At 33.8% G+C, this 17,023-nt stretch overlaps 1 protein-coding gene and 2 non-coding genes across 3 annotated transcripts; 2 read left to right on the forward strand and 1 right to left on the reverse strand.

Annotated features, from left to right (window-relative positions):
• Positions 1-4,257: 4,257 nt before the first annotated feature.
• On the reverse strand, positions 4,258-7,846 carry LOC136230782 (protein KINESIN LIGHT CHAIN-RELATED 3). Its single transcript, XM_066019967.1, has 3 exons — positions 7,594-7,846; positions 4,946-7,092; positions 4,258-4,786 (listed from the first exon to the last, which is right to left on the reverse strand). Exons 2-3 carry the CDS (start codon positions 7,045-7,047, stop codon positions 4,573-4,575), a joined length of 2,316 nt encoding a protein of 771 aa, XP_065876039.1. The 5' UTR covers positions 7,048-7,092; positions 7,594-7,846; the 3' UTR covers positions 4,258-4,572.
• Positions 7,847-15,838: 7,992 nt separating this feature from the next.
• TRNAS-GCU (transfer RNA serine (anticodon GCU)) lies at positions 15,839-15,920 on the forward strand. The gene has a single exon. It is a non-coding gene; the product is annotated as a tRNA-Ser (tRNA).
• A 723-nt stretch (positions 15,921-16,643) lies between these two features.
• On the forward strand, positions 16,644-16,725 carry TRNAS-GCU (transfer RNA serine (anticodon GCU)). The gene has a single exon. It is a non-coding gene; the product is annotated as a tRNA-Ser (tRNA).
• The last annotated feature ends 298 nt before the right edge of the window (positions 16,726-17,023 follow it).

Consider the following 17,023-nt stretch of genomic DNA (forward strand, 5'->3'; position numbering starts at 1 on the left):
GATTAAACACCAATTTAGGGCTTTTTAAAAAAATATATATTATTAATATAGTATTAGTTAAAACATACTTGCAGAGGCTATTTTTTTAAGGGTAAATAATTTATTAGTCCCTTAGTTTTTACCTAACACATTGTTTAGTCCTTTTATTTTGAAAAACACATTATAAGGTCCCTAGCTTTTGCTAATATTAACCCTTTGGTCCTTTTATCTAGTTTTTTTAGACTTGTAATCGTTATATTTTAACATAAACAGCTAGATATAAAATAACAGAGTAGCATAGTCAACTTGTATTGTAGTGTGGTTGTCCTAAAAGCTAAGATATGTTCGGTTAAAATTCTAAAAAAATAGATAAAAGGACCACAAGGTTAATATTGGCAAAAAATATGGACCTTAAAATGTGTTTTTCAAAATAGAGAGACTAAACAGTGTGTTAGGTAAAAACTAAGGGACTAATAAATTATTTACCCCTATTTTTAAACCCAAGGTAAAAAGAGTACCATTACGGTGGACAATCCACCGTAATGAAGAAAATTTGCAGGGACTCTGCTACTACTGCAGAATCCCTTAATTTAATATTTGCAGGAATCCTTGGATTTCAAGGATTTCTGAATTCTACTCCCTCTTGAAAGGGAGAAGAAAATAATTTTTTATATATAAAAATTTATAAAAGAAATTGTATGTTAGTTTTTTTTAATTAAATATAAATATAACTATTAAATGAAAAATTATGGTAATCCTAATATTTATTAGAATAAGTGTCAAATTTGATCCAACATTTTTGTTAAATACAAATTTAACTTTAACTTATAAAATAGTTCAAATTTAACCTAATATTTTTAAGCAAGATCAATTTTAGGTTTATGTTACCGAAATTTTGAAAAAACTGATTTTACTGTTATTTAACTGTCACATCAAACTTTTTAAATACCAATTACGGCTAAGATATTTAATGTATCACCAATATAGGTATACAAAAATATGTTAAAATCCTTTTTTTGGACAGAAAATATGTTAAAATCCTAACAATTAAGTCTGCTACTTACAAGTTAATCATAATTTTTTTTTGGTCAAATATGTTTAAAATATATTATATTACTAATATAGTTATAAATAACCAACAAAAAAAATGTACAAAATGGTTTAAATTTATCGACAAACTTGTCTGCAATGCCTAATATGATAGCTAAATACCTAATATGATAGCTAAATAATAGTCAAGCCAGCTAAATAATAGTCAAGTCTGTCACATATTCAATTAAACAATACTTGTCCTTTCGGCCTCCTGTTTTCGAAAAATTAAGGCTCGGAGTGGTTAATTAACTCATCGGTCTTGTATTTAATTACAAATTCAACTTGATTAATATATGATAGACGATAAAAAAAAAATTAAGTGTGTTCAAACGACTCAAACATACTGTTGCAATCCAAATCTTACTTAATTTTGAAAAGTTTTACAGTGGTACGTAAAAATTAGTTCTAGATCACTCAGATTCTAACATGTATATATATACAAAAAAAAAATTGAGCAAATTTAATTCATCAATTTATTTTATGCACGCACGTGTAAAATTGACCGTCCTAATGGATCAATCATGTATTCGCCACTGACTGAGTTTATAAACTGCACTGAATTTAGCTTTGTGTTATCAAAAATTTTAAAAAGCTGGCTTGACTATTATTTAGCTGTCATATTAGATATTCTAGACAAGTTTGTCGATAAATTTAAACCGTTTTATATATTTTTTGTCGGTTATTTGTAACTATATTAGTAACACAATATATTTTAAACAAATTTGATAAAAAAAAATTATGATTAATCTATAAGTGGCAAACTTATTTATTAGTATTTTAACATATTTTTTTTATAACTGGTGATACATTAAATATTTTAGCCGTAATTAGTATTTGGAAAGTTTAAAGTAACAGTTAAAAACAGTCAAACTAACATTTTCAAAATTTTGGTAACGTAAAGCTAAAATTGATCTTGCTTGAAAATGTTGGATTAAACTTAAATTATTTTATACATTAAAGTTAAATTTGTACCTAAAATATTATTAATCAACTAGAATTTGATCCTTATCCCAATAAATATTATTATTACTAGAATTTTTATTTAATGTTTTTTTAAGAAAGAATTTTTATTTAATTAAAAAAATTATACATATATTTATTTATTATTTAAAAAAAATTAATAATTCTCTAAAGGATGAGAAGCCAGTGTCCAAATGTTGCAGGAATCCTGCGGATTCCTGCAACGTTAAATAAGGGACTCTGTTGTACTTGAATGAAAATATTACGGTGTGCAATGCACCTTAATGGTATTTTTTAACTAGGGTATAAAACAACCCCTTGAATGAAAATATTTTTAACTGATACCATTTAAATAATTTTTTCTTTAAAGAGCCCCAAATTAGGGTTTAGTCCTGGAGGCTCCATCTTCTACATCACCATGGCTGGGGAGGCTCCCAACCATGGCGGTTTCTGTTCTTACAAGGGGCGGAGTACCCCTACTGTGGGTTTTTCCGGATGGTCGGCTGACCCTCCGTGATCCTCCCTAGCTCCGCCCCAGTATTGAATTGAGTAGACTTGAGATTGTTGGTATGGACATTTACACTTAAACACTTCTAGCTTAATACCTTAGGAGTCTCTATATTTTGTCAAATAATCCAATTAGTTTCAAAATATTTGGAGATGTCTCATTCGTCTTCAATACTTGATTAAAGTTACATGTAGGGTTATAAATCAGCCGAGCCGCTCATGAGCGGCTCGGTAGTCGGCTCAATAAAAGTTTGGCTAGACTCGGCTTAATTTGTAAACAAGTCGTTCGTGAGCACGATTTACTGGCTCGGTTCGTAAACGAGCCGAGCTTGAGCAGACCAAAACTCAGCTCGAAAGCTGACGAGCAGGCTCGATTATAACATTTATCAACAAATTTTAGTTTTGTATAAAACTATATGTTTTGTGTTAGTTCACAAATATTCAAACTTAATATTATTTCATTTGTTATTAGATAAGTTTGTTCACAAACATAATAAATGAGTAATAGACGAACTATTTGTAAGCATCTTGTTTATTTATGGCTTAATGCATATTTACACCCTTGAACTTGGTACGTTTTGCCTATTGGCACCCTGAACTTTTCAAATAACCTATCACACACCTATAGTTGGCTTTAAAAACTTATTGCACACCTATAGCTGGCTTTAAAAATCTATTACATACCTATAGTTGGCTTATTCGGACCTCCTGCACACAAAATCGTTGATCTTTCGTCTTTAACGAACGAGGTGGTATGCGTTTAATAGAAAAAAAAAAAGCGCGGGAATTCGTTCGGTATGCCACCCCATCCGTCAAAGACAAAAAAATCAACGATTTTGTGTGTAGGAGGTCCGAATGAGCCAACTACCGGTGTGTGATAGGTTTTTAAAGCCAACTATAGGTGTGCGATATGTTTTTAAAGGGAACTATAGGTGTGTGATAGGTTATTTTAAAAGTTCAGGGTGCCATTAGGCAAAACTTACCAAGTTTAGGTGTGTATATATGCATTAAGCCTTTATTTATTCATGAACTTTGTTTGTGAGTTTGTTTATGTACACTATTAAATAGCTATTTACGAGCAAACTTCATAAATATATTTAATGATTTACTCACAAACAATTCATGGTTGGATAAGTGTTTTAATGAACTAAGTTCAAAGATGATTTTGGCTCGAAGCTCAGCTCGAGCTCGTTTATTTTTTAATGAGATGAGCCGAGTTTGAACAAGCCAAAGCTCGGTTCGGGCTCGAGCTCATTAATTTCATAGCGAGCCAAGTTTGAACAAGTCAAAGCTCGGTTCGGCTCGATTACAACCCTAGTTACATGATTAATCTTTAAGTTCTATATAACAAAATGGAAAATTGAACAAATGACCAATTTAGACAAGTTTAAATGACCAATATATCATATGGGCACAAAGAATTAATGTGTCACGTAAATGTAATAGAAAACTATTTCAAAGTACAATTCTATTGATTCCTTAATTGTTTATGCAAAACGCCAGAGATTCATGTCTTGGAATCTACTTAAAATTGAAAAGGAACAAAAGTAAGCAGTTAATAGTTCAAATCAAGCAGGAATTTTCAGAGAAAAAGACATTTTGCTCTCAGGATGCCTTTGAAACTTTACAACTTAGGTGAATGATTGGATTGAGACAACCCAACCTCATGACTTGATGAATCTTTGGAACTTACCATCTAGTCTACAAAGCAACACCTAATACTCTCACAGTAGAATATATCATTTACAACAGTAAAATCTTGCTTGCAAATTATTCACAATGTGTTTCTCAATCAAATAGAAGTGTAATACAACCGATGGATTTACATTAACAACTTGAACAAGTGTAATACAAAACAAAAATAAAATCCTTTTGGTAAGTACAAAAATAGAGATTGGTAAAACAAGCAAATATGCAATTGCCATCTCTCCCCCACCCAAAATAAGAATTTATTAGAAACAGCCCCCTTAAATTAAATCCTATAATACATCATATTTTCAATTTAAATACAAGTGTGTATAAATAAAAACATCTTCATAATACTGTAATACCATCTTTGTTCGTGCTATATGAGCTCGAATCAAGGAGATTCTCAAGTGATCGGCCTTTTCTGCTCCGAGATCGCCCTGCTTCTTTCAATAACTCACTCAACCTCTTCTTCTCATCATCAACATCTGGATTTGCTGTTCCAAGTTTTTCCTCCCTCATCCCGACCACATGCTCCAAAATCTCAATTGCATCATCCAACCTGCATTAAGTGCCACAGCATCTCAATTCTCATTTCTCTACTGGATGAAGTATGCTTAAAATAAACAACTAAAGCACCAAAAGAAACAAAAACTAAATGCTTAGCCCAGTATATATAGGCAACACAATTCTTAAAACTGCATATGGAAGATCACTATACCTGCCCATTGCATCATAAGTGCCAGCAAGATTGCTATATACCCCAAGAGTATCGGGATGATACGGTCCACGCTCTTGCTCCAAAATACTCTTGGCTTCTTCAAATAGCTCTACAGCTTCATTTATAGAGTAACGCTGTACACAAGCAAGCCCCATTTGGTTTAGAGCGATTCCGAAGAAAGCAGATTTCTTTTCTCCACTTGCACGAAGTTTCGAAATTGCATTCTTGAAGGCGTTGTAAGATTCGGAAAAATTCCCCAGCATGTAGTACATTACCCCCAATTGGGCTTCAATTCCAGCAATCGTGCGCTGCTGACCAGGAGCATCAGAATATATTTTTAATGCTTTCTGCAGTAACTTGATTGCCTGCTCGAGATCATTCATCGACTCATATATACCAGAAATATCAGTGAAACCGGTCGCAATATCCTCTGGAGGAATGCCAGGCAAGGGTTTTTCATAAATCCTAAGGGCATTCTCACAGTATGACTTTGAGTCCCTTAGCTTACCCGTTTTGTTATATAAATCAGCGAGGCGTATAAAAACTGCACCAACAGCTGGATGATTATCTCCTTTTGCTGTCTTTAAAGCTGTGAGTGCTTTTTGATAAGCAAAGACAGCCTCATCATATCTGGTCAATGATAAGTAGGTGTCTCCAATGCTACAATCAATAGATGCAACCTCAGCTTCATGGCCATTTGCCGCCATAGCCATGCTGGCTAAAACAAGATGCTCAAGAGCAGCTTCATGATCTCCTTTCGTTTCACATATGAGACCCATGAGCCTCCTATCTGCTGCCTCTTCAAGAGAAGCAGGTGCACCGCACACTCTATGAATATCTAGAGCCATCTGACAAACCCTCTGGGCTTCATCAAACTGCAATGCTTGAACATGGGCTTCAGCCAAATATCTACAGGTCTCGCCAACTCTAGGGTCTGTTTCTCCCAGGATCTGTTTCTGTACTTCCAATCCGGTTGTGTAACACTTAGTTGAATTCTCAAGCTGGCCCAGCATTGCAAAAGTATCACCCAACTGCATATAACCAGCAAACTTGGCTAGGGCATGTTCTTGGCCTACTTCAATCTCTGGAATTTCAACTGAACGTTCAAGAACAGGAATTGCCTCGTTGTACTGGCCTATGCTAGAGTATATGGCTGCCACAACATGCAGGGACATAACCAATTCTAAACTGGGTTTCCCATTTGCACAATTTTCAAATGCTGTAGCTGCCCGGAGAGCTAATTCAAGAGCCTTCTGGGGTTTATCTCCAGAAGAAATCAAATCCCTTGCTTGCTTTAATAAAAATCGTGCAAGATCCAGATTGTCCAAACCAGATTCAGAGGAATCATTCACTCCAATCTGTATCTTTAATCCAGAATTCCTCACCTTCTTTGTTGATTTGATTCCTCTGTTTGCTTGTTTAAGATTCTTATGGTTTTGCTTATCAACAGGTGGTTTTTCAGGAGGACTTTTGCTCTTAGGATTCAACTTTGATGACACCTCAGAATCCAATGGTAAGCGAGAACCTTTCTTAGAGGCGCTAGAAGAAATGGATTTGGTGCTGGCAGATCGATTGCTGTCTAATTTTCCTGACTTCTTACTCTCACTTGAACCTCCCTTCCTAGAAGTGGAGTTGCTTGGATTGTCACTCTCTGGTTTGTCTACTTCTTCCTCTTCCATTATCTCAACCTCTCTCATCTCTCCTCCAACAAGATGGCGCAACTCCGAATCAATCCTAGACTCTTCACCCTCAGATCCAAAACTATGTCTTGAGGGTGACATGTCAGAACTCTGCATATCACATACATTCTCATAAAGCTCCTCAATGGAGGTCTCAACCACACCATGAGTATTTTCTCCTTCAACCGCAGCCTCACCTGCAGGCACCACCCCAGTAACGGAGGTATCAACCACACCATGAACATTCTCCTCTTCAACAGCCACCTCACCTACAGGTACAGGAAGATCTACAGGGCTTTGTGGACTTGATGCACTCCTAGGGGACTTATTTGAGACATCATTTTCTTTAACGGGTGTAGAATTTCCATCCTTTTCTTGCATTACTGCTGCTACTACAATTCCATCCATGACAATTCCGGGCATCTTATATGTCCCCAATCAACAGAAACAGTAAATTACAATAAACATCTGCAGCAAACGTTTCACAAGACAAACAACTTATCAAACAGTTGTCCCAGTAGATCCATCCAATAGTAGAGAATACGTTTTACATCGAAAATTCTGATCATACATACAATCCACCATTCAATATGATTTAACAAATGACAAAAAGTAGAATTTGAAAAAGCAACAACGGCAATGATAAATCAATAGTTCAATCTTTAACTTTTGTGCTTATTTGCCAATCAAACTTTCCACTTTTTACTATAAAAAAATCAAATCAAAGAAGCGCAAGAGCAAAATAAATAAATAAATCCCCATTGAATCTTTTCCAAAATGAACAAACGAACCCTCAGACTAACTGGACGACAAGAAAATATGCAATCGGCAAACATGAAAAGAGGCAAAAAATACAAATAAATCAACAAAAAAACAAATTCTATTTTTGCGGTTGACATGTGCAACTGATCGAAAAACAGATAGAAAGCTGCAATATAAAGAAAAAAGGAACATAAAGGAATAAAATACCTGAAAACCAGAAACGGATGAAGAGACGAATGTCTGATATTATCAAAAGAAGAAGAAAGGCATTCAAAATAAATAAAAAATGTCTGGTATACAGAAAGGGGAAGAGTAGGAAGAAGATAAAAGGAAAATGGAAGGGTTAGCTGTCTGTAATGGGTTAGGGCTAAGATGGGAAAAGAAGGAGAAGAAGAATATAATATATTAAAAAGGTAAATAGAAAAAGGAAAAAAGAAATTGTCAGACCAGAGAGAGACGAAAGCGGATTTCTGCAACTGCCGATCTGCTTTCTGTCTGTATTTTTCTTGTCTAGCTGGAATCTGCCACGTGGAATTCCGTAACTCAAAAGACAGCTTTGACCCTTCAACCTCTTGGCCAAACTCGTTTGTGATGGATGGGGTTTCTTGACTTTTTTTACAAAATGAAATAAACTAATTTAGGATATTTATCGGACACGGAGTCGCATTCATCATTTCATCAACTTACTTATTGGTTGGCTTGTGTATTCGCCTTTCTTTAATTCTTTAGATCTGAGTTTTTTTGTTTTTTTTTTCATAACACGTCTTGCTCCACAAACTAAACCGGAGGGAATTAATGGAAGTATGGAAATAATAGAATGTTAAATGTCATATTAATTTTGTTTAAGTGTTGTTTTTTTAGAGTTAATAAAAATTAATAGAAATTAAATATTTATATTCTTTAATCTTCAAACTCTAACTTTCAAAGTGAGAATTAATGGAAGTAGTAAAATTTATTAAGGCCTAATACATAAATAATCTCTTGAACTTGTTCCAATATTGTAATTGCCCCCTCCAACTTTCAATTGTAACAATTTACCCCTCAAACTTGTCTAATTGTAAAACATAACCCCAAATTGAGAATTTTTTTACTCCGTATTTGAAGTAACCGTAAAAACATTTCTCTGGATTCGTATCACGCCAACAATCTGATTATCACATTCCACAAGCATTGCAACATTTGTATTTCACGTGTTTCTTCAATTTCAGTCAATGTCGGTAATTTGGGGTTATGTTTTACAATTGGACAAGTTTGAGGGGTTATGTTTTACAATTGGACAAGTTTAAGGAGTAAGTTGTTACAATTGAAAGTTTGAGGGGACAGTTGCAACATTTGGACAAGTTCAGGGAGTTATTTATGTATTAGGCCATTTATTAAAAAAAAATTATCTATGCATACTAAATTTAATATTTCTTGCTCTATATATTTGAACTCTCAATCGAAGTTAAACTTTAACTTTCATTTATATTCTATAAACTCTTAAATAATGTCAATTTATAACTTTCATTTCCATCATTTTTCTTTCCTTTCCATTATCTCTTTTAATTCTCACCTTATTAACCTCTAAACTTTCAAACAAAGGCTAAAACTCCAAAGTCAATTACAATCTTAAATTATCAAAATCATCGATCATGATCACGAACTAAGCAAAAATTATCAATTAAGTCCTCATCCTAAGCAAAATCCATCAGTTGAATCCTTATAAAAAATCATTCGATTGAACAGTTTCATACTCTTTTCCCCAAACTCATTTTGAGCCAACACAAAGATCATTGCAGTTCATGTCAAATAGTTACCGTTTCTGATTTTAGGATAGGATAATGATTCAATTAATGATTTTTAGTTAGTTCAATGACATAATTGATGATTTTGATAGTTTAAGGTCATAATCTTTAAAGTTTTAATTTAGAAGGTCAAATGAGTGTTATGCTATTTTATTTAACTAAAAGAACTTCCATTGACCATATTCACAGAGCCAATTATATAATTGACACAAACGTCGTTAAAAGAATGAATGAGACACTTGCAATCTTCAAGAATTAGACCATACAAAGAGATAAAATAGGATTGATGTAATGAAATAAGCCACATTAGAATTCGAAATTACAGGGGGGAGCGGAGTAGTAATTTTCCTCAATGGACCTCCAACCACCCAAGGACCATAGCCATTTTTAGAGTAAATTACACCAATAGTATCTGAACTTTACCCTAATTCATACTTTGGTACCTAGATTACATTTTGTCCCAAAAATATACCTGAACTAACGATGACCGGACAATTTAGTACATTTTACCGGTCAATAACCGGTCAATGCGGGTTTGATAAGTAAATTACACTAATGGTACCTAAACTTTACCCTAATTCACACTTTGGTACCTAAATTTCATTTTGTCCAAAAAATACAGTTCAAGTAAAGATGAATCGATAATTTAATATATTTGACCAGTCAACGTGAGTTTGACCATTTTAAATTAGAAATTTAGACCCATCATACACTCAATTAACATATGCAATACTACCCTTTAGCTCTACATATATATTAAAGGGTAGTATTATAATTTTATGTTAATTGAGTGTATTGTAGGTCCTAATTTTTAATTCAAAATGGTTAAACTCTTGTTGATTGGTCACTAACTGATCAGATGTACTAAATTATCCGGTCACCTTCACTTGAGTTATATTTTTAGGACAAAAAAATCCAACCAAAGTGTGAATTAGAAAAAGTTCAGGTACTATTGATGTAATTTACTCAGACAAACTTGCATTGACCGGTCATTTACGAGTAAAATTTACTAAATTGTCCGATCATCGTTACTTCGGATATTTTTTAGGACAAAATGTAATATAGGTACCAAAGTGTAAAATATGTAAAGTTCAGGTACTATTGGTGTAATTTACCTCCATTTTTATGTTCAACCCATTGTCAAATCCTCCTTCCATGGCTTTATTTCAATAACACTCTAGCTTCACAAATACTAGACCACACGAAACTAGGATTATTACCTCTCAGGACATTCAAGAAATCATAATCTTTAAAATAACGAGCCTCAAAGATAGAACAAACAATAGAGGAAGGGTATGAGATGAACCTCCGCCCTTGTTTAGCAAGCATAGCTAAATTAAACTCTCTTAGCTTTTTCAACCCCAATCCCTCAAACATCTTAGGCTTGCACATAACATCCCACCTCAACCAACGAATACCTTTTCGATTCGTACACCACCAAAACGAGTTAAACATCTGTTCGAGCTCCTCATAAAGGTCCAAAGGTAAAAGAAATATATCCATAGCATAATTAGAAAGAGCTTGAATAACTGTTTTAAGGAGAATTTCTTTACCTACCCTTAAACAGATATTAGAGTGACAAGATTGGAGACTATTCCATGTTATGTCTTTTATAAATCTCAACACTTCCTTCTTACCACGCCCAACGAGATATGGCAAGCCAATGTAACGCCTCTGATTTGCGTTTCAACAACACCCAAAATGTCACACACCTACCTTTTATCCACAGAGCTCACTTTGCTACTGAACATAACCACTGGCTTTTGTAAATTAACTACTTGTCATGATCAAAGGCTTCCTAGAATCAATGGAAAGCCGACTTCACATATACTCGCGCTAAACATCTTGGAAGTTGTAATGATCTGAGGAAACAAAAGTTCCCATATGATTGTCAATGAACACTATTACACGCTCATATATAAAACCATTTGGAAGATTATAAGCTCAAACCAAAAAATCAATAAGAAATAATGGCACCTCTAAAGGAATATGGAATATCATTTTGCACAAGGAGTTTAACAATGAGCAGTTTACTATCAAAACTACATGACTCATTATCAATATCCTCTTGACATTAGTGGAAAAATGGACGTTAGTGAAGGCTTTTAGTGTCATTAGCGACGTGTTTTACGCATCACTAATGCTCGCATCGCAGTTGCTCAACGACGCGCATCAACGCCCATCGCAATTGACCCATATCAATTGTGATGCTCCTTCCATATGAAGAGTTTGAGTTGGAACTATCGGGGGTTTGGTACTACGTAATGCAGCTCCCATTTTTTATAATATTGTTAGGGCTCATATACCTGATGTTATTTTTCCTTTTGAAATTTTAGTTTGTGACTCCCGTATTGAAAATATTTTTAGCAAAATTGCTTTTGAAGGTTTTTATTCGGTTGATTCCATTGGCCATAGTGGTGGCATCTGTGTTTTCTAGCGACAAGCTAGTTAGTGCTCCATACTTTCCTTTTCTACTAATCATATTGATTGGATATTCAAGATGAATTGCATGCAAATTGGCGTCTTACAAGTGTTTATGGGTTCCTTGAGCGATCGAGAAAAGTTTCTTGGAGTATTCCTAAGTCTATTGCTGCTAATTCTTCTCTTTCATGGGTCGTTATAAGAGATTTTAACAATCGTTTATCTTGGGATAAACTACACCAATGGTACCTAAACTTTACATAGTTTACATTTTGGTACCTAGATTACATTTTGTCCCAAGAATATACCTGAAGTAACGATGACCGGACAAATTAGTATATTTTTACCGGTTATCACCGGTCAACACGAGTTTCATGAGTTAATTACATTAATGGTACCCGAACTTTACCATAATTCACACTTCGGTACCTGGATTTTATTTTATCCTAAAAACATAACACAAGTAAAGGTGACTGAAAGGTTTAGTTCATTTGATCGGTTAGTGACCGGGTAACATGGACTAAACATTGGGACTCACCATACACTCGATTAACATAAAATTATAATATTGTCATTTATGAGGGGTAAATTTCATCAATGGTGTACAACCTTTACCTCATTTCACACTTTGGTGTACAACCTTCATTTTGTCTCACTAATATGTACAACCTTATAGGTGACCTCCCACTTTAGTGTATAGCAGGTAAAAATGACCGGTCAACTCTTGGTCAACGCGCCACCTCAGCCCTACCATATGTATAATGACTAAAATACTCTTATCCCTAAAAAAATAAAAATAATAGAAATACACTCTCTCCTATCTCTCTTTCTTTCCCTTCTCTCTCTATGCTTCCATAGACTACAGTTCTTCTTAATAAGAAATTTTTCCTGGAAATTTTAAAATTGAAAAACCATTTTTATTAATCAATTATTATATAAACTGATTTACTCATATCTTTACCATTTTCAAAGTTAATATGATAAACTTTACATGAAAGTGGCAGATTCAAATGGTAATGATAGATTCAAATGCTTGGTAGATTCAAATGCTTATGATTCAAATCTCTTAGCGTCGTAGAAGTTTTTAGGCTTATGCGAATCAGAAACCCAAAAATAGATAAGAGAAGCAGTGAGGGGCTTGGAATCGGAAAGGACCAGTGAAGTCGGAATCGGAATCGCCGCCTCACTTGAAAGGAAGACGAAGAAAAAGAAAAAGCCAGAAATTGGTGGTCGAGGGAAAAGAAATCGATAGATTATGGAAGGAGGAGACTGAGTTTCATATTTGAGGCAAAGAAACGAGAGAGACGGCCGGAGGTGGGATTCAACATCACCAAGCGAGAAACCTGCCATGGAAGACCAAGTTTCAATTTTGAGAGAAAAAGTGAAAGAAGATGAAAGTGAGGGATGGTTAGGTTATTATTTAAGATAATTTGACAAATTGATGGTAATTGGAGCCATGGATAAAATTTATGTACTTATTTCTTCTTCTTTTTTTTATCAGAATTACTTATTTCAAATAAAGATAAAGATGGTGCTCAAATGGATGAGGATATTTTACTCTTTTTCTATTTATTTTTACTTTTTTATTTTTTAGTGATAAGGGTATTTTAGTCATTATACATGTGGTGGGGTTGAGGTGGCGCGTTGATCAGGCGTTGACCGGTCATTTTTACCTGCTATACACCAAAGCGGGAGGTCACCTATAAGGTTGTACATATTAGTGAGACAAAATAAAGGTTGTACACCAAAGTGTGATATGAGATAAATGTTGTACACCATTGATGAAATTTACCCCATTTATGAGCTAAATGACAATATTATAATTTTATGTTAATTGAGTGTATGATTAGTCTCAATTTTTAATTTAAAATGGTCAAACTCGGGTTGATCAATCACTGATCGGTCAAATATACTAAAATATTGAGTCATCTTTACTTGAAGTGTATTTTTTAGACAAAATGAAATCTATGTACCAAAATGTGAATTTGGATAAAGTTCAGGTACCATCAGTGTAATTTACTCGTCAAAATCGCATTGATCGGCCATTAACCGGTAAAATATACTTAATTGTCCAATCATCGATACTTCGGGTATATTTTTAAGACAAAATGTAATCTAGGTACCAAAGTGTGAATTAGGGTAAAGTTCAAGTACCATTGATGTAATTTACTCTTTTATCTTGCAAGGATAAGAATGTCTTGGTTTACTTTACAGGTTTTAGAGAAGTTATTATGTATTTTGGTTTATTTGAAGTTCCCATGGTCGGGTATCCGTTAACTTGAATTCGCCACTAAGGGAAAGCTAATGGAGTGCAATAGAAGCTTGACCATTCTTTCATTACTGAAAGTTAGATGGTGTGATTCTCTCACTTCCTTTAATATTTTAGAGACAATATCATATCATTATCATGTTCTTTTACAAACGGAAGAGCAAATTACTATGAAGCTTCATAAAAGTTTTATGTTTCAAAATAAGTGGTCGAGGAAGCTGGATTTTCAAGGTTTACTTGAAACAAAATGGGCGAGATATTCTCATTTATCGGTGATGGAAATATTAATTAGAAGAGTTAGCAAGCTAGAAGTTGGAGTTGAAATATTAACATTCAGTTTTGAAAGGAAATATGGTTGCGGGTTGATAGATGTTGACACTATTTCTAATGTCATTTTTTTGCTACTTTTGAATATCGTATTTTTTACATCCTTCAGGACCTTGCTTTAATACACTGTGTTGGCCTAAGTCTTCTCTTACTATTACCGCATGCATGAGCTCATCCACAATTGAAATGTAGAATATAAATAGTCTTTTTTATTTTTAAAATAATATCATAGAGTTTAATTGGGGGATCTCTTGTGATTGGTGGATCATTTATGATCGAGTGATAATAGAGTTTAACTATTGCAGTTAATAGTTTAATAAAATGAAGTTTATTAAAAAAGTCTTACAATGATGATGTGTCGTGTATATTAAGTGATTATAGATATGAACTGTTGGAGATGTTCTAAGAATATTATTGTCTTATAAAATTTAGATCTTTAAAACGTGGAATGTATTTGTAAACTCCATCTATTTTGGTGAAATAGAAATCTTATTTTTATTTTGTTCCAAATAAACAAATAATTTTCATCAACAAATAATGGGAATTTGTAAATAAATTTCCGATAATTGTAAGTTCAATCATTTTAAATCAACCCTGACAAGAATTTTGCTAAACGTCGCCCCTATTTTACTTATTGTCGCCTCCTGTTTGACATTTTTGCCATTTTCATTTTTCATTCAAAAAAATGAAATTCTCTCAAATATCAAAAGAATTCAAAAACCCCGAAGAACAACACGAAGAAAAATCATGCCTCCAAAACAAGAAAAATGAAAAGGAAAAATACTTGAATATCTAAGTTTCGTATTTACCAATAATTTAAAATTTAACGAATTTAAATTGAAACGAAATTTTTTTCCGTTGAATTTACTCTAAACGGATGGGCCATGCGGTCCGGTCAATGGACCGGCAGTATGAACTACCCGTTCGGAACTAGGTCCGAAAGGGTAGCCTATATTGCCGGTCCGGTCCCCATTTTCCCTAGGAAAAACGAGTCCAGCACCCGTTTTCCTTTAGGGAAAATGGGTTTATTTTTTTTTTTAATTATAATAAATATTAATTATAGATAAATTATGTATTGATTGGACAGAAAAAAAACGTATAGATAAATTATTGATTGGAAATAAAAAATACGTATTGAAGCGTCCAATTAATTTTTAATATTTATTATAATTAAAAAAAATAAATTAATTAAACCCATTTTCCCTAAAGGAAAACGGGTCCAACACACATTTTTCCCTAGGGAAAACGGATAGCCCATACAGCATGTTCCGTGGACCGGTAGTATGGGCTACCCGTTCAGACCTAGATCCGAACGGGTAGTTCATACTGCTGGTCCATGGACCGGACCGTATGGCCCATCCATTTAGAGCAAATTCAATGGAAAAAAAAATTTCATTTCAATTTAAATTCGCTAAATTTCAATAATTTTAGGATCCCTTGCTTACATCGTCTTCGAAATCGTCCCTTTCCGGAGTTTTCGATTCCATGTTTCGCAAATCCACAACTCGCCACGAGATAGAGAGAATATTAAAATTGTCAATGAAAAATGAGAAGGGCGAAAATGTCAAACAGGAGGCGACAATAAGTAAAATAGGGGCGACGTATAGCAATCCACAACAATTAACATCATTTTAATGAAAGGACAAATCATTTGGCTTTGGCCGAGTGGTTAAGGCGCTTGCCTGCTAAGTAAGTGGGGTTTCCCCGCGTGAGTTCGAATCTCACAGGCCACGAAATATATTTTTATTAATTAAGTCCTTAATCTTTTAAATAGATACATTAAATCTTTGATTAATTATGTTTAAACACATTAAGGCCCTCCATGTTTTAAATACATATTTAAACCCTAATTAACTTTTTTTATTGATTAAGTCGTTAATCTTTTAAATAGATACATTAAATCTTTGATTAATTATGTTTAAACACATTAAAGCCCTCCATGTTTTAAATGGATATACTAAGCTATTGATCAATTATTGTTAAGTTCATATTAATTAAACCCATTTTCCCTAAAGGAAAACGGGTCCAACACACATTTTTCCCTAGGGAAAACGGATAGCCCATACGGCATGTTCCGTGGACCGGCAGTATGGGCTACCCGTTCGGACCTAGATCCGAACGGGTAGTTCATACTGCTGGTCCATGGACCGGACCGTATGGCCCATCCGTTTAGAGCAAATTCAACGGAAAAAAAATTTCATTTCAATTTAAATTCGCTAAATTTCAATAGTTTTAGGATCCCTTGCTTACATCGTCTTCGAAATCGTCCCTTTCCGGAGTTTTCGATTCCATGTTTCGCAAATCCACAACTAGCCACGAGATAGAGAGAATATTAAAATTGTCAATGAAAAATGAGAAGGGCGGAAATGTCAAACAGGAGGCGACAATAAGTAAAATAGGGGCGACATATAGCAATCCACAACAATTAACATCATTTTAATGAAAGGACAAATCATGTGGCTTTGGCCGAGTGGTTAAGGTGCTTGCCTGCTAAGTAAGTGGGGTTTCCCCGCGTGAGTTCGAATCTCACAGGCCACGAAATATATTTTTATTAATTAAGTCATTAATCTTTTAAATAGATACATTAAATCTTTGATTAATTATGTTTAAACACATTAAGGCCCTCCATGTTTTAAATACATATTTAAACCCTAATTAACTTTTTTTTATTGATTAAGTCCTTAATCTTTTAAATAGATACATTAAATCTTTGATTAATTATGTTTAAACACATTAAAGCCCTCCATGTTTTAAATGGATATACTAAGCTATTGATCAATTATTGTTAAGCTCATATTTAATGTGTCAGTTATACGAATAATTCAAACTCCATTTA

The sequence above is a fragment of the Euphorbia lathyris genome, chromosome 1 (genome assembly GCF_963576675.1).
Source record: "Euphorbia lathyris chromosome 1, ddEupLath1.1, whole genome shotgun sequence".
Classification (NCBI taxonomy): Eukaryota; Viridiplantae; Streptophyta; class Magnoliopsida; order Malpighiales; family Euphorbiaceae; genus Euphorbia; species Euphorbia lathyris.